The sequence below is a fragment of the Hylobates moloch genome, unplaced genomic scaffold (genome assembly GCF_009828535.3).
Source record: "Hylobates moloch isolate HMO894 unplaced genomic scaffold, HMol_V3 SCAFFOLD_10, whole genome shotgun sequence".
NCBI classification, from domain to species: Eukaryota; Metazoa; Chordata; class Mammalia; order Primates; family Hylobatidae; genus Hylobates; species Hylobates moloch.
The window spans coordinates 100,601,777-100,619,427 of NW_026652285.1; the positions used below are offsets into that span (position 1 = coordinate 100,601,777).

General features: G+C 56.2%; 1 protein-coding gene across 5 annotated transcripts; it reads left to right on the plus strand.

Moving 5' to 3' along the window:
- The first annotated feature begins 259 nt into the window (after positions 1–259).
- Positions 260–17,470, plus strand: CERCAM (cerebral endothelial cell adhesion molecule). 5 transcript variants are annotated; one of them, XM_032165289.2, is made up of 13 exons: positions 260–1,237; positions 3,023–3,133; positions 3,303–3,420; positions 4,309–4,443; positions 4,581–4,785; positions 8,174–8,293; positions 8,630–8,706; positions 8,803–8,909; positions 11,335–11,467; positions 13,950–14,077; positions 14,258–14,461; positions 15,788–16,040; positions 16,968–17,470. In XM_032165289.2, exons 1-12 carry the CDS (start codon positions 1,053–1,055, stop codon positions 16,038–16,040), a joined length of 1,776 nt encoding a protein of 591 aa, XP_032021180.1. In that variant the 5' UTR covers positions 260–1,052; the 3' UTR covers positions 16,968–17,470. The 5 variants fall into 5 exon arrangements, with proteins under 5 accessions (XP_032021180.1, XP_032021185.1, XP_032021181.1 ...); XM_032165294.2 differs by having other exon boundaries at positions 260–452; positions 16,968–17,068; XM_032165290.2 differs by having other exon boundaries at positions 1,185–1,237; positions 1,367–3,133; positions 16,968–17,068.
- Positions 17,471–17,651: the final 181 nt, after the last annotated feature.

Genomic DNA, 17,651 nt, shown 5'->3' on the forward strand with positions numbered 1-17,651 from the left:
CTGGAGTGCAGTGGCGCGACCTCGGCTCACTGCAAGCTCCGCCTCCCGGGTTCACGCCATTCTCCTGCCTCAGCCTCCCGAGTAGCTGGGACTACAGGCGCCTGCCACCGCGCCCGGCTAATTTTTTGTGTTTTTAGTAGAGAGGGGGTTTCACTGTGTTAGCCAGGATGGTCGCGATCTCCTGACCTCGTGATCCGCCCGTCTCGGCCTCTCAAAGTGCTGGGATTATAGGCGTGAGCCACCGCGCCCGGCCGGCCAGGCTGGTCTTGAACTGATCTCAGGTGATCCGTCCGCCTCGGCCTCCCAAAGTGCTAGGATTACAGGCGTGAGCTACCACGCCCGGCCTGGCTGCGCTCTTAAAGGGCCGAAGCAATGCGGGTGCTGGCGACCGACGCAAGGAGGTGACGCGCAGGGGACTTAAGGAGCGGACCGCCGCGGGAGGACGCGCCCAGGTCAGAGGGACTCCCTCTACTACCCCCACTCTGGGTCTCCGGCCCACGCGTGGCCCGGCTGGTCTGCGAGCTGGCGCCAGGGCCGCCAGAGGGCGCCCGGGGCGGAGGAGGGGGCGGGAGCCGGGGAAGCCCGGGAGGTGGTGGCCGGGTCGGCGCCGCCCCTCTGGGTCTGCGGCTCTGGTCGAAGGGTCCGCTGCGTGGGCCGGGGAATCCGGATTCCGGGGGTTCAACGCCCAGGGGTTCCATGAGCCCCTACTCTTCTCGGACTCCCGGCTGGCCCCGACGCACTCGTCCCAGCACCCCTCCCCCGTCCCCGTCCTCCGGCCCCTCCCCCGTCGCCCCTCCGGGGTCCAGCCGGGCGGGGCTGCTCCAGGGTCGCTGCTGGCGCGGGTCCCCGGGCCCTGGCCCTCCGGTGCCCCAGTCCAAGGACAGAAAACTTGAGCATCCAGGCGCAGGGGTGGGGAGGGGATCCCACTCGGGGGGTGCACTGCCCCGCCCTCTCCGGGTCTGCCTCAGCCCCGCCCGGGCCCCAGGCCCCGCCCCCTCCCCTCGGCCGGCCCGAGAGCCCCGGGGGCCGCCGCAGCCGCCCGAGCGCCCGCCATGCGCGCTGCCCCCGCCGCGCTGCTGCTCCTGCTGGGGCCGTGGCTGGAGGCTGCGGGCGTTGCGGAGTCGCCGCTGCCTGCCGTGGTCCTTGCCATCCTGGCCCGCAATGCCGAACACTCGCTGCCCCACTACCTGGGCGCGCTGGAGCGGCTGGACTACCCCCGGGCCAGGATGGCCCTCTGGTGAGAGACCTGGGTATTGGCACCGAGTGGGCACCTAACCCCCAGCCTCGCGGATGGCCCCCGCCCCCGGCGGCCCTGTCTGCTCGCTCCCTGCCCAGACACCACCTAGACAGGCCCCTCCCCTCACAGACGGCCCTGCCAGCCCGAGCCCCCAGAGAGGACCCCGAGCCCCCTGCTGGGAGACGACAGACCTCTGAGGCCACAGGCCGACGCGGGACACCCACCCCTCCTTCTGGTCCCCTGCTCCTTCCTCTTGGGGCCTTTCCTGGGTGTAGGTTGGGCCCAGCCAGCCCTTTTCACCCCAGCCTTCAGGGCCCAGCTCAACCCCGGTGGGACCTGTGGTTGGCTGGATTTGAAGAGGGGCAGACAGGAACCTTTGAGTGCCCTGGGGCCCAATGTGGCCGGGATCGACCAGGCTGGAGGCTTCCGGGCACAGGTGGGGGGTGCCATCAGCACTGGGCTCCGGGCTGTGCAGGGGAGTCAGACCGGCCCCCCTCTGTCGGGGCTGGGGCCAGCTCTCTTGGTAGAGGGGCAGGATCCTGTCAGCCCAAGGGCAGTCCGCCTTGCTGGAGCCTCTCCCCTCTGGCATCTCTGTACCCACAGGGCACTGGGGTCGAAGGCCACAACTCCTGGTCTGTAGACACCAGAACAGGGAGGAGTCCCTGGCTGAGGCTGGGGGTAAACTGAGAAAAATGACAAGCCACCCTCTACAACACACCACAGTTGGGCTGGGGGGGTGGAGCCCTGGCCTGGGGAGGCCGCCCACAATTACCACAGTTTGGGAGTTTGTTAGTTCCCACCCCTGTAAGACTTGACACGTAGTCTTCATTTCTGGGGAATTGGCTTAAAGGGGCAGCATCACCCAAAACCTGGGCACTTGGCTAAACCCCCACCTCTGTTATGGGAGCCCCTTCCCCAGGAGAGGGGAGGCTGTGCCCCATGACAACGGAGTTTGGGCCCATCTGCATTCTCAGGGATGCTCAGAGCATGATTTGGTCCGTATTACAACCTGGGGGTGGAGGAAAGCAGCAGCTCTTCTGTCTAGTCCCCATTCAGAGAGGTACAGGGGCTGGCCTGTGGTCACACAGCCACAGGTCACCCAGGAAGGTATCCGCTCACCTACCAAAGGTAACCAGGGAATGCAGGAGGTGTGATCCTTAAAGTCGAGGTACTTTTCATCTTTCAAAATGCATTCGTTGGCCAGGTGTGGTGGCTCACGCCTGTAATTTCAGCACTTTGGGAGGCCAAAGTGGGCAGATCACCTGAGGTGAGGAGTTCAAGACCAGCCTGGCTAACATGGCGAAACCCCGTCTCTACTAAACACACAAAAATTAGCCGGGCGTGGTGGTGCACGCCTGTAATCCCAGGTACTCAGGAGGCTGAGGCAGGAGAATCACTTGAACCCGGGAGGCGGAGGTTGCAGTGAGTCGAGATCACACCACTGCACTCCAGCCTGGGCGACAGAGCAAGATTCTATCTCCAAAAAAAAATGCATTCATCTTTTCTTATCTTGGTTCATGACATAGGCAGGACAGCTTAAGTTATAGAAGGAGGACGTGAAGCCCAGAGAAAGATGGGACTTGCCTGAGGTCACACAGCAGGTCACACAACCGTGATGGGGACCTGGCTGTGCTGCCTCCAGCCTCTCTACTGTAGCACGCCTACCCTTCACTGTTCCAAGGAGAGCTCGACCTCAAAGGTGTTGGTGCTTTGGGGTCAAGGCTGCCTTGGGGTTCAATCCTTCTGTGGCTGTGCCCCCTCAGCCTTTTTTCTTCCCGTCCCCAGGTGTGCCACGGACCACAATGTGGACACCACCACAGAGATGCTGCAGGAGTGGCTGGCGGCTGTGGGCGATGACTATGCTGCCGTGGTCTGGAGGCCTGAGGGCGAGCCCAGGTGGTGATCTGAGGGGAAGTGTGCTGGGGAAGACGGAGAACAGCTGCAGCCCAGAGAGGACAAGGGGCAGCCCAGAGCCACAGCCTCCAAGCCAGGGCTCTGTCCACTGCCCTGCAGAGAGGGAGGGGCATGTACCCCATGGGAACAGCTCATCTCTCTATCCCCTCAGGTTCTACCCAGATGAAGAGGGTCCCAAGCACTGGACCAAAGAAAGGCACCAGTTTCTGATGGAGCTGAAGCAGGAAGCCCTCACCTTTGCCAGGGACTGGGGGGCCGACTATATCCTGGTGAGGAAGTCTGGCTAGAATTGGGCTTCTGAAAGGTGGTAGTATCTGTCCCTGATAGAAATCTGGGTATAGGCTGGGTGCAGTGGCTCACGCCTACAATCCTAGCACTTTGGGAGGCCAAGGCAGGTCAGCTGATCACCTGAGGTCAGAAGTTCGAGACCAGCCTGGCTAACATGGTGATACCCCATCTCTACTAAAAATACAACAGTTAGCTGAGCGTAGTGGCAGGCGCCTGTAATCCCAGCTACTTGGGAGGCTGAGGCATGAGAATCGCATGAAGCTGGGAGGTAGAGGTTGCACTGAGCTGAAATCACGCCACTGCATTCCAGCCTGGGTGACAAGAGTGAAACTCAGTCTCAAAAAAAAAAAAAAAAAAAAAAAAAAAGAAAAGAAATCTGAATGTGACTGACCCACCCGAAGGCTGGATCCTTCAGCAGGCTATCTGGGCCAGAGCCCAGACCAGATGTTCAGATTGGATCCCTATGTTAAAAGCTCAGACTAGGTACTAAGCCTGGACCCCTCAGATAGATCCCGTTGTATATACTTTACTGAGCCTCGATTCCTGGGCTAGAGCCCAGGGTATAAACTGAGCCTGGATCTCTGAACTAGAGCTCAGAGTAGGTGTTTGGATCCATTTTCTAAGCCAGATCTTAGATAAAGGTCTTAGATCAGCAACTCAGGTATAATCTCTGGACCCAATCCCTGAGTCAGTGCCCTAGACTAGAGCCTTGGTCCAGAAACGGATGTACTGAGTTTGTTAGACCTCTGTAAGAGCGTTCCCGCTGGATCCTAGGAGCCACCCTGGGTCTCTGGCAGGACCACTCAGTGAACTCCTTGGGGGGCTGCAGCCCAGGCAGGGCTGGAGCCTGTGACGTCCCCTCCCCAAAGTTTGCAGACACAGACAACATTCTGACCAACAACCAGACTCTGCGGCTTCTCGTGGGGCAGGGGCTTCCAGTGGTGGCCCCAATGCTGGACTCCCAGACCTACTACTCCAACTTCTGGTGTGGGATCACCCCCCAGGTGAGGCCAGGATGGGGCCTTGGGTGGATTGAGGTCCTGGAAGGAGGGACGTGAAGAGCAGAGAGCCTGAAGGCCTTGGGGTCTGTGGGCAGGGGCAGGGGAGCCCTCTCACAGCCCAAAGCATTCCTTTTCCCCAGGGCTACTACCGCCGCACAGCTGAGTACTTTCCCACCAAGAACCGCCAGCGCCGGGGCTGCTTCCGTGTCCCCATGGTCCACTCCACCTTCCTTGTATCCCTGCGGGCTGAAGGGGCAGACCAGCTTGCCTTCTACCCTCCACATCCCAACTACACGTGGCCTTTCGACGACATCATCGTCTTCGCCTATGCCTGCCAGGCTGCTGGTGAGGACCAGCCCTCCTTTAGCATTCCTTGGAGGCCTCTGCGCCTTTGCACATGCTATTCCAGCTGCTTACCATGCCCTTCCCTACTCTGCATTTCATCCTGTTAACTCATGAGTTACAACTTTGGGTCATGAGTCTTCTTTTCTCTCTCTCTCTCTGTTTTTTTTTTTTTTTTTTTTTTGGTGTGATCTCGGCTCACTGCAAACTCTGCCTCCCAGGTTCAAATGATTTCCTGCCTCAGCTTCCTGAGTAGCTGGGATTATAGGCACCCGCCACCACACCCAGCTAATTTTTGTATTTTTGGTAGAGACGGGATTTCGCCATGTTGGCCAGGCTGGTCTCAAAACTCCTGAGCTCAGGTGATCCACCCGCCTTGGCCTCCCAAAGTACTGGGATTACAGGTGTGAGCCACCGCACCCAGCCAGTAGTTACTTTTAAGATGAAAGTTACTAGAAAGAGTTTGGGTATGGCCGGGCAAGGTGACTCAGACCCTAATCTCAAAGTCTTGGGAGGCTGAGGCTGGAGGGGAAATCACTTGAGCTCAGGAGTTCGAGACCAGCCTGGACAACATAGCAAGACCTCATCTCTTTTCTGCCCTTTTTTTTTGAGATGGAGTTTCGCTCTTGTTGCCCAGGCTGGAGTGCAATGGCATGATCTTGGCTCACTGCAACCTCTGCCTTCCGGGTTCCAGCAGTTCTCTTGCCTCAGCCTCCCGAGTGGCTGGGATTACAGGCATGCACCGCCACGCCTGGGTAATTTTGTGTTTTTAGTAGAGACAGGGTTTCTCCATGTTGGTCAGGCTCGTCTCGAACTCCTGACCTCAGGTGATCTGCCCGCCTCAGCCTCCCAAAGTGCTGAGATTACAGGTGTGAGCCACTGAGCCCAGCCCAGCCTTTTGAGACAGAGTCTTGCTCTGTGGCTTCCAGGCTAGAGTGCAGTGGCACAATCTCAGCTCACTGCAGTGTTGACCTCCCCCACCTCAGCCTCCTGAGTAGCTGGGAACACAGGTGCACACTACCATGCCCAGCTAATTTTTGTATTTTTTGTAGAGATGGAGTTTTGCCATGTTTCCCAGGCTGGTCTTGAACTCCTGGGCTCAAGTGATCTGCCCCCTCAGCTTCCCAAAGTGCTACGATTACAGGCATGAGCCACCACCCCTGGCTGCGAGATCCCATCTCTACAAAAAAATTTAAAAATTAACCTGGTGTGTTGGCCCACGCCTGTAGTCCCAGCTTCTTGGGAGGCTGAGGCAGGAGGATTGCTTGAGCCCAGGAGGTAGAGACTGCAGTAAACTGTGATCGTGCCACTGTACTCCACCTTGGGCAACACAGGATGAGACCCTGTCTCAAAAAAAAAAAAAACCAACAAACAAACAAAAAAAACAGAGAGAAAGAGAGAAAGAAAGTGTTTGGGTATGGATGGAATAAATCCAGTCCTGGCCAGGTGCGGTGGCTCACGCCTGTAATCTAAGCACTTTCGAAGGCCGAGGCAGGTGGATCATGAGGTCAAGAGATCGAGACCATTCTGGCTAACATGGTGAAACCCTGTCTCTATTAAAAATACAAAAAATTAGCCGGGCATGGTGGCAGGTGCCTATAGTCCCAGCTACTCGGGAGGCTGAGGCAGGAGAATGGTGTGAATGCGGGAGGCAGAGCTTGCAGTGAGCCGAGATCGCACCACTGCACTCCAGCCTGGGTGACAGAGTGAGACTCCGTCTTAAAAAAAAATCCAGTCCTGAGGATGAGAGGGAGGGGTGGAGACACTCATGGTGGAGTGAAGCTCTTGAGAAGGCTGCAGAGAATGTGTAATTCCGACCTTGAAGACTATGGTGCATGGAGAACTTTGCAGGTGGTCAGGGTAAATTAGAGGTGATGATTTAATCAAGTAATCAGTGGCAGCCGGTAAGGAGGGTGTTGTGATTCTTTGTTTTGTGCAGCAGAAGTCTGCAGTGTGCAGACATGCAAGAAGAAATCTTACTAAGTGCAAAAAGCGAGTGAAGGTGAAACAATTGGAGGGGAAAACACAAGAGGAAACAAAAGCATTCTGTTAGTTTTCATTTGCTATCCCTACTTCAAGCGACAGCCGTTGTTAATTGGTCAGTGGTTTGAAGGAATTCAGTCTCTAACAGCCAGATATTATATCCTGGCTCTGGGCCAGGCTCTGTGCTCAATGCTGGGAATAGAGTTAGCTTTTATTTGTTTTTTGTTTGTTTGTTTTTAAGACAGAGCCTTGTTCTGTCGCCTAGGCTGGAGTGCAGTGGTGCGATTTTGGCTCACTGCAACCTCTGCCTCCTGGGTTCAAGTGATTCTCCTGCCTCAGCCTCCTAAGCAGCTGGGATTACGGGCGGCCACCACCAAACCCGGTTAATTATTGTATTTTTAGTAGAGATGGGGTTTCACCATGTTGGCCAGGCTGGTCTTAAACTCCTGACCTCGAATATCTGCCTGCCTGGGCTTCCCAAAGTGCTGGGATTACAGGTGTGAACTACTGTGCCCCGCCTGGGTTAGCTTTTTAATTGGCACCGTGTGCCTGCCCCTGAGGATAATTATAATAAAGGTAACAAATATTGGCCGGATGCAGTGGCTCACGCCTGTAATCCCAGCACTTCGGGTGGCCTGGGGTGGGTGGATCACTTCAGGCCAGGAGTTCAAGACCATCCTGGCCAACGTGGCAAAACCCTGTCTCTACTAAAAATACAACAATTAGCTGGGTGTGGTGGCGCGAACCTGTATTCCCAGCTACTCAGGAGGCTGAGGCAGGAGAATCACACGAACCTGGGAGACAGAGGTTGTAATGAGCCAAGATCGCACCACTGCACTCCAGCCTGGGTGACAGAGAAGGACTCCATCTCAAAAAAAAAAAAAAAAGGCAACAAGTATTGAAGCCGGAGGAAGGCCACTCTGGCTGCCAGGTGAAAGACATCATGAGGGGAACCCCAGAGGGTGTGAGGAGAAGTGGAGGGGTCTGGGGAAAAGGCGATGGCCCTTGGATCCAGGTGGAGAGGTCGGGATCAGGAGAGATGGGGGATTTAGCAGACAGAGCAGTGGGGCTCACTGGCATCCTGTGACTGTGATGGGTAGGAGTTTGCCTGCCCCTGCCTCACCTTGATACCCTGAGGGCAGGGACTTGGTCTTGCTCACTGCGGTAACCCTGGCTCCCAGCGGGTGCCCTGGACAGGTATATCGAATGAATGAACCATTTCAGCAGAAAGACCCCTTAGATATTGTGTGAGCCAAGCCCTTTCTCCCTCTAGTCCCACAGGTGGGGAAACTGAGTCCCAGAGAAGACCGACATGTTGGGTCACTGGCAGTGCTGGGCCTAGGACCTCTCAGCTGGGTTCTGAGAGCCCCACCCTCCGCTGCAGCACTCACTCAGCCTGTCTCTGCAGGAGTCTCGGTCCACGTGTGCAATGAGCACCGTTATGGGTACATGAATGTGCCGGTGAAATCCCACCAGGGGCTGGAAGATGAGAGGGTCAACTTCATCCACCTGATCTTAGAAGCACTAGGTGAGGGCTGGGGAACTGTTCCACCCACCTGCTGCCGGGGCTCCCTACCTCCCCACGGTGCCCCTTTCCTTAGGCCCTGGACTGGAGCGGGCATTGGCCTTGGGGTTCCAGCTTTGCCCCTAACTGGTTCCATGACTCTGAGAAAGTCCTTTTGCCTGTTGGGCCTCAGTCTAGCATCCCTACAATGGGGGCAGGTGGATCCTGTGATCTCCAAGGTCCTGTCCTGTGGGGTGTTCTGCCAAGGGGGGCAGGAATGAGGCTGGGGGCTAGGACTTCAGGGTGACTGCTAACAGGAGTCAGTAGGGACTCATGCTTGGGACGTGCTTCCCTTTGCAGTGGACGGCCCCCCCATGCAGGCCTCCGCTCATGTGACTCGGCCCTCTAAGAGGCCCAGCAAGATAGGGTTTGACGAGGTAAGTCCCCCAGCCTGTGGGCTCGCCGTTAGGAGGTGGATGGGCCCTCCTCTCCCGCTCCCCTGCACTTACCGCCCACCCCCCCCCCTCCTCCAGGTCTTTGTCATCAGTCTGGCTCGCAGGCCTGACCGTCGGGAACGCATGCTCACCTCGCTCTGGGAGATGGAGATCTCTGGGCGGGTGGTGGACGCTGTGGACGGCCGGTGAGGCTGCCTGGGAGGGGGCCCTGTGCGCTTGGGGGAGCAGTGTGGTCCACCTCCTAGCCCCCTGGGACTGGGAAAAGCAGACGGGTTGAATGAGTTTCCTGTCCCAGGAAGTATCCAAATAGGGTCTGAGTAATACTCTCTCAGGGAGTTCCGGGGCAGACACACGTGGGAGAAGATGCCCTCCGGCTGCTCACCAGAGGACAGCACAGTGGCTGAGGCTCCAGGCCCTGGGTTCCAGCTCTACCAGTTACTGAATGTGTGACCTCCAGCCAGCTATCCCCATCTCTCAGCCCTTTTGTATAAATAGCAGATAACTGTGCCCTTCTCTTAGGGTTTTGTAAGTTTAGTGAAGTTAGCCAGGGCCGGGCACATAGTAAGTTTCCAAAGGCTTAGGTGTCTTCCTTATTATTACTCTCCATCCTGGACTTGGGGATCAGGAAAGGCCAGCCATCTTCTCCCGAGGAACCCAGAGGCCAGGCTCCTCCAGCCACCAGCGGTCCCATGGCCCCATATGTCGGCTGCCATTTGCTCCAAGTGCTCAGCTCTTTTTTTTTTTTTTTTTTATAGAGACAAGGTCTCCATCTGTTGCCCAGGCTGGAGTGCAGTGCCACAAACATGGCTCACTGCAGCCTTAAACTCCTGGGCTCAAGCAATCCTCCCGCCTCAGCCTTCTGAGTAACTGGGACTATAGGTGTGCACCATCACACCCAGCTAATTAAAAAGAATTTTTTTTTTTTTTTTTTGAGGCAGAGTGTCACTCTGTCGCCCAGGCCTGGAGTGCAGTGGTGCAATCTTGGCTCACTGCAACATCCGCCCCCTGGGTTTTAAGTGATTCTCCTCCCTCATCTCCCGAGTAGCTGTGATTACAGGCTTGCATCACCACACCCAGCTAAAAAAAAATTTTTTTTTTTCATAGAGATAGGGTCTCACTCTGTTGCCCAGGCTGGTCTTGAACTCCTGGCCTCAAGTGACCCTCCTGCCTCAGTCTCCTGAATAACTGGGACTACAGGCATGCACCATCATGTCCACCTAATTAAAAAAAACTTTTGGCCCGGCACGGTGGCTCACGCCTGTAATCCCAGCACTTTGGGAGGCCTAGGCGGGCGGATCACGAGGTCAGGAGATCGAGACCATCCTGGCTAACACGGTGAAACCCCGTCTCTACTAAAAATACAAAAAAATTAGCCGGGCGTGATGGCAGGCGCCTGTAGTCCCAGCTATGTGGGAGGTTGAGGCAGGAGAATGGCATGAACCTGGGAGGCAGAGTTTGCAGTGAGCCGAGATCGTGCCACTGCACTCCCGCCTGGGCGACAGAGCAAGACTCCGTCTCAAAAAAAAAAATTTTTTTTGACTGGGCACGGTGGCTCACACCTGTAATCCCAGCACTCTGGGAGGTTGAGGTGGATGGATCACCTGAGGTCAGGAGTTTGAGACCAGCCTGGCCAACCAACATGGTGAAACCCCTGTCTACTAAAAATACAAAAATTAGCCAGGCGTGGTAGTGGGCGCCTGTAATCTCAGCTACTTGGGAGGCTGAGTCAGGAGAATTGCTGGAACCCAGGAAGCAGAGGTTGCAGTGAGCAGAGATTGTGCCATTGCACTCCAGCCCGGGCCGACAACAGTGAGACTCTGTCTCAAAAAAAAAAATTTTTTTTTGGAGAGATGGGGTTTTTCTCTGTTGCCCAGGCTGGTCTTGAACTCCTGGCTTCAAGCAATCCTCCCACCTTGGGCTCCCAAAGCACTGGGATTACAGGTGTGAGACACCATGTCCCCCGAGGTCTCTTGACCATAGGCTATCTATCCATCCTTTGCTTGGGCCTCTGCCCAAGAAGTATCTATCATGTTCCCACGTTCTTCCTAGCGTGCCTCCCCTTCAGGCAGCCCCCTAGCATCCCACCCTTTCCTCAAGGGTCACCCCCGTCTTACCATATTAGGACACGTCCTAATAGTTATCCTGTCAGAACTCCTGAGGTGGCCAGGCATGGTGGCTCACGCCTGTAATCCCAGCACTTTGGGAGGCTGAGGTGGGTGGATCACCTGAGGTCAGGAGTTGGAGACCAGCCTGGCCAACATGGTGAAACCCCATCTCTACTAAAAAAAAAAAAAACACATTAGCTGGGCATGGTGGTGTGCGCCTGTAATCTCAGCTACTTGTGAGGCTGAGGCAGGAGAATCACTTGAACCTGGGAGGTAGAGGTTGCAGTGAGCTGAGATGGTGCCACTGCACTCCAGCCTGGGCAACAGGGGCTCCAGTTCCCCAGGTCCAGTCCCTTGACAGCTTCGGGTCACGCAAAGGAGTTACAAGGCAGAAACCTTCTTCAAACCCGACTCCAGTGTGACTGTCCCCAACATGCACAGACCTGGCCCCTCCGGAGGGATCTCTGGCAGGCACCCCTCACCCCGCCACACCTGTGTCCCTCAGGATGCTCAACAGCAGTGCCATCAGGAGCCTCGGCGTAGACCTGCTCCCGGGCTACCAGGACCCTTACTCGGGCCGCACTCTGACCAAGGGCGAGGTGGGCTGCTTCCTCAGCCATTACTCCATCTGGGAAGAGGTGAGGGCGCCTGCTTCCTCCACCCACAGCCTTCCGGGAGAACGGGACCAGTTTCTTCTATTCACCGCTCTGTGAGCGAGTGCGTGAATGAAGACATTCATCAAAAGCTGGCCAGCAGCTTTCAGTCTCCTCTGTGTTCAACACCTCAGTGGGCACCACTAAGCGGTGCTTGTTTTCATTCTGCAGTCTCTCTTGAGCACCTACTATGTGCTAGGAGATATTCTGATCTGAGAACACAGAGGAGGACAGGAACAATGCATGTCTGCTCCTGCCTGCAATAAAGGGATCCCCCTGGGGCTCAGGGACCAGAGCGGGGTTATGGAAATCAAAACCAAGCTTGCAGCGGAGGGCAGAGATATGGGCCACTTTGAGAGGCGCCTGGTGTGGGAGGGGATCAGAGTGGACCTCACCATTGAGGGGTGCGGAGAAGAGGCCTCTGGGCAGAAGAGAACAGTGGGTGCCAAGGCCCTGAGGCAGGAAGGTGTTTAGGAGCAGAAAGAAGGAAGCCTGGGGCTTAGCATGTGCTCGGTACTTGGCCAAGAAGCCTCAGCCCGGGGGCTGGGAGTGTGAGCGCGGGAAAGAGGTTGCTGGACACCGCAGGAGAGAGCGGGAACTGGGCCCTCCAAGGGCAGCCCCTCCAGGAGATGGGACATGGATTCCTTGTTTTATTCTCTGCTATAGCCAAATATATGTGCATGTGTGTGTGAACATTATGGGTTTTTGTTTTGTTTTCTGAGATGGAGTATTGCTCTGTCACCCAGGCTGGAGTGCAGTGGCACCATCTTGGCTCATTGCAACCTCTGCCTCCTGGGTTGAAGCAATTCTCCTGTCTCAGCCTCCGGAGTAGCTGGGATTACAGGCATGCGCCACCACACCCGGCTAATTTTTCTGTTTTTAGTAGAGAGGCGGTTTCGCCATATTGGTCAGGCTGGTCTCGAACTTCCAACCTCAGGTGATCTGCCCACCTCGGCCTCCCAAAGTGCTGGAATTACAGCCCAGCCTATGTTGGCTTTTTTACCATCCCTGAACAAACTGGAGGATGACATGGTTCACTACTTTTTTTTTTGAGGCAGGGTATTGCTCTGGCACCCAGGCGGGAGTGCAGTGGCGTGATCTTGGCTCACTGCAGCCTGGACCTCCCGGGCTCAAGCAATTATCCCACCTCAGCCCCGCCGGGTAGCTGAAACTACAGGCGCGCACCACCACACCCAGCTAAATTTTGTATTTTTTGTAGAGACAGGGTTTCGCCATGTTGGCCAGGCTGGTCTCAAACTCGTGAGCTCAAGTGATTCCACCCACCTCAGCCTCCAAAAGTGCTGGGATTACAGGCATGAGCCACCACTCCTGGCTTCACTACTTTCTGAGCTGATTTCCTTTTCACAGAAGTTATCAAAAGTAGTTTTCCAAAAGTTATTCCGAAGTAACTTTTCCAAAAGTTATTCCGAAGTAACTTTTCCAAAAGTTATCAAAAATACTTTTTCTTTGGGATATTCGGGGCTAGGGTCTTCCCACCCCTCACCCAGCCCAGCTGCCTTTAGAAAATAGCAGGAGGCCAGGCCAGGTGCGGTGGCTCACGCCTGTAATCCCAGCTGAGGTGGGCAGATCACAAGGTCAGGAGTTCAAGACCAGCCCGGCCAACATGGTGAACCCTCGTCTCTACTAAAAATACAAAAATTAGCCCGGCGTGCTGGCGGGAGCCTGTAATCCCAGCTACTTGGGAGGCTGAGGCAGGAGAATCACTTGCACCCGGGAGGCAGAGGTTGCAGTGAGCCGAGACCATCTTCTGGTGGGAACTGCAAGCCTCTCACCCGCCCCCAGAGAGTCGGGCTTCTGGGCCCAGCCACTGTCTGTCATGCCTGCACTCAGGCAGCTGGAGGGGTGGGAGGGGAGATGGTTCCTGGTCTTGGCCATGGCTACCTTGGCCTCCACCGTTCCTGCTCCTCTTCCATGCAGCCCCCTGACTTGGGGGGCCATTTCACTCCAGTCTGGGCAACAAGAGTGAAACTTCATCTCAAGAAAAAAAAAAAAAAGGAAAATTGCAAGAGACCAAAGTGACAAGCTGGGCCCTGGTGTTCAGCAGATGCAGGTTCATATCCCAGCTCTGCCACTGCCTGGCTGTGTGTCCTTGGACAGGCAGTTTCCCATCCCTGCGTGTCCACCTTCTTCCTGCAACTGAGGATCATCATTTCCTGCCTCCTGAGGGCCCCTGCAGATATGCAGTGGCACAGCCCTGGGGTACAGTAGCACTCAGGGAATGTAGCAAGGGCCACGGTTACCATCATGATTCTATCTGGAGAGCCTCAAATGCCAGAGCGAGGTTGGGATTTCAGGTCCTGGGCAGTGGGGCCCCCAGGAGGCTTTGGGGCAACTGCATGATGTGGCCAGGCCAACTGAGGCCAGGCAGAAGCTGTGAGCTTCAGTGTGGAGGGAGGGGGATAGCTTAACTCCGAAGAGCCTTCTCCCACCCCATTGTGTGCCACAGGTGGTTGCCAGGGGCCTGGCCCGGGTCCTGGTGTTTGAGGATGACGTGCGCTTTGAGAGCAACTTCAGGGGGCGGCTGGAGCGGCTGATGGAGGATGTGGAGGCAGAGAAACTGTCTTGGGACCTGATGTAGGCAGCCTGCACCCACAGGGACAAGGGGGCGGGATGGGCCTCCGGAGTCTGCCTTTTCCTGCTTGGGACCCTGGCCGGCCCATCCTCCGAGAGCCCGGCCCTGTAGGAGCGGGTGTGGGAGGGTCCCATGACACCCAGGACCTAAGTGACTCCTGGGCCCCTTGGTGTCACTTACAGCTACCTCGGGCGGAAGCAGGTGAACCCTGAGAAGGAGGCGGCCGTGGAGGGGCTGCCGGGCCTGGTGGTGGCCGGGTACTCCTACTGGACGCTGGCCTACGCCCTGAGCCTGGCGGGAGCCCGCAAGCTGCTGGCCTCACAGCCTCTACGCCGCATGCTGCCCGTGGACGAGTTCCTGCCCATCATGTTCGACCAGCATCCCAAGTGAGGCTCTGATGGGGGCCGGGCATGGCAGGGCAGAGGCGTCCCCTCCAGGAACTCACCTCAGTCAGCAGGAAGTCCCCTCACCTGGCAGATGGGGAGACTGGGACTGGCAAGGCCAAGTCACTTGGCCCAGGCCACCAAGGAGTGGCTCAGCCTAGCCTTAGAGTCAGACCAATCTTGGTGTGTATTTTGCGCCGCGCATGCAGGCTTTTTTTGAAATGGAGTCTTGCTCTGTTGCCCAGGCTAGAATGCAGTGGCGTGATTTTGACTCACTGCACCCTCTGCCTCCCAGGTTCAAGCAATTCTCCTGCCTCAGCCTCCTGAGTAGCTGAGATTACAGGCAAGTGCCACCACACCCTGATAATTTTTTTTTTTTTTGAGACGGAATCTCACTCTTTCACCCAGGCTGGAGTGCAGTGGCGTGATCTCGGCTCACTGCAGGCTCCGCCCCCCGGGGTTCACCCCATTCTCCTGCCTCAGCCTCCCGCGTAGCTGGGACTACAGGCGCCCGCCCCCTCGCCCGGCTAATTTTTTGTATTTTTAGTGGAGACGGGGTTTCGCCGTGTTAGCCAGGATGGTCTCGATCTCCTGACCTCGTGATCCGCCCGCTTCAGCCTTCCAAAGTGCTGGGATTACAGGCGTGAGCCACCGCGCCCAGCGATAATTTTTATTTATTTATTTATTTATTTATTTATTTATTTATTTATTTATTTTTGAGGTGGAGTTTTGTGCCGTCACTCAGTGCAGTGCAGTGGTGCAATCTTGGCTCACTGCAACCTCCGCCTCCCCGGTTCAAGTGATTTTCCTGCCTCAGCCCCCTGAGTAGCTGGGATTACAGGTGCCCGCCACGACACCAAGCTAACTTTTTTGTATTTTTAGTAGAGACGGGATTTCTCCATGTTGGCCAGGCTGGTGTCAAACTCCTTGACCTCAAGTGATCTGCCCGCCTGGGCCTCCCAAAGTGCTGGGATTACAGGTGTGAGCCACTGCGCTCCGCCTTAGTTTTTGTATTTTTAGTAGAGATGGGGTTTCGCCATGTTGGTCAGGCTAGTCTTGAACTCCCGACTTCAGGTCATCCGCCCGTCTCAGCCTCCCAAAGTGCTGGGATTATAGGCATGAGCCACCGCGCTCGGCTGCATGCAGTTTTTAATCAAATGACTTCCCTGTTCTCAGCCTCTGTTTTCTCATCTGGAAAATGGAGATAGAAGTCCCACTGCTCAGGGCCACTGTGAGGACTAGATGGCGGGGAGTGAGGTGCTCTGGGCAGGCATGTGGCCGGGGAGTAGGGGCCGCCTCAATCCCCCGAGCTGTCCTCTCACCTTACAGTGAGCAGTACAAGGCACACTTCTGGCCACGGGACCTGGTGGCCTTCTCCGCCCGGCCCCTGCTCACTGCCCCTACCCACTATGCCGGGGACGCCGAGTGGCTCAGTGACACGGAGACATCCTCTCCATGGGATGACGACAGCGGCCGCCTCATCAGCTGGAGCGGCTCCCAAAAGACCCTGCGCAGCCCCCGCCTGGACCTGGCTGGCAGCAGTGGGCACAGCCTCCTACCCCAGCCCCGAGATGAGCTCTAGGTGAGGCCAGGGCGGGAAGAGGCCCCAGCCCCCTAGACCTTGGCCTGCTCTCCCCTTTGATGGCATGACTGGGGCTGTTTTCCCCTTCTCAGCCTTCTCTCTCCCTCTCCATCTCTAGCTTTGCCTTTACGTTTTTTTTTTGTTTTGTTTTGTTTTTAGACGGAGTCTCGCTCTGTCACCCAGGCTGGAGTGCAGTGGCGTGATTTTGGCTCACTGCAACCTCCACCTCTCGGGCTCAAGAGATTCTCCTGCCTCAGCCTCCCCAGTAACTGGGATTACAGGCACCCACCACGAGGCCTGGCTAATTTTTGTATTTTTATTTATATTTATTTATTTATTTTGAGACGGAGTCTTTCTCTTTCGCCCAGGCTGGAGTGCAGTGGCATGATCTCAGCTCACGGCAACCTCTGCCTCCCGTGTCCCGGGTTCAAGCGATTCTCCTGTCTCAGCCTCCCGAGTAGCTGGGACTACAGGCTCCCACCACCATGTCGGGCTAAATTTTGTATTTTTAGTAGAGATAGGGTTTCACCATGTTGGCCAGGCTGGTCTTGAACTCCTGACCTCAGGTGATCTGCCCGCCTCAGCTTCCCAATGTGCTGGGATTACAGGCATGAGCCACTGTGCCTGGCCTTTTGTATTTTTAGTAGAGACGGGGTTTCATGTTGGCCAGGCTGGTTTTCAACTCCTGACCTCAAATGATCCAGCCGTCTCGGTCTCCCGAAGTGCTGGGGATTACAGGCGTGAGCCACTGTGCCTGCCTCTGTGTCTGTCTGTAATTGTACCTTCGGCTGTCTCTGCATCCCTCTCTAGCTTTTTCTCTCTCTGCCTGTCTCTGCCCCTGTTTTCCTATATCTGTCAGTGTCTGTCTGTCTCTGATTCTGTCTGACTCTAATTCTCTTTCTCTTCCTGCCCCTCCTGTCCCACCAGGTCCAGGTGATGACTGCAAAGAGTGCCCAGGAGCAGGCCACTACTGCTCAGAGAGCAGAGGAGGAGGTTGTTGGCAGGGACCACAGATCCAGTCAGACCTGGCCAACACCTTGGGCACAGCCACTCTGCCCTCTGGACCTGTCTTTCATCAGGAGAAACCACTCAGAGATGGATCCCATTCCCTAAAGGTCTCACAGCAAAGGAGCAGGACTCCCAGGCCCCTGGACCCTGCCTGGCCTGATTCAGGGCCTGGTGGCCCCCAGCCTTCTGTTTCAAGCTGGGCAGACCCCAGGAGCCCTTCCCTCCCTAAGGACTCAGCTGAGGGGCCCCTCTGCCCCCTTCTACCTCCACCTCAGCACCCTCCCCCAGCTTGATGTTTGGATCTCCCCAGCACCCTCCTCCCTGGCCGGTGTAAAGTACAGGGAGGTAAAGGAGGACCCTTGCAGACCTGTTGCCCAGCACACAGTAGGCCCTCAATAAAAGCCATTTGCACTTTAAATATATATATATGTATATATATATATTTTTTGACACAGGGTCTCCCTCTGTTGCCCAGGCTGAAGTGCAATGGCACAAACCCAGCTCACTGCAGCTTCAACCTCCCAGGCTCAGGTGATCTTCCTGCTTCAGCCTCCCACGTAGCTGGACCACAGGCATGTGCCACCATGTCTGGCTAAATTTTTT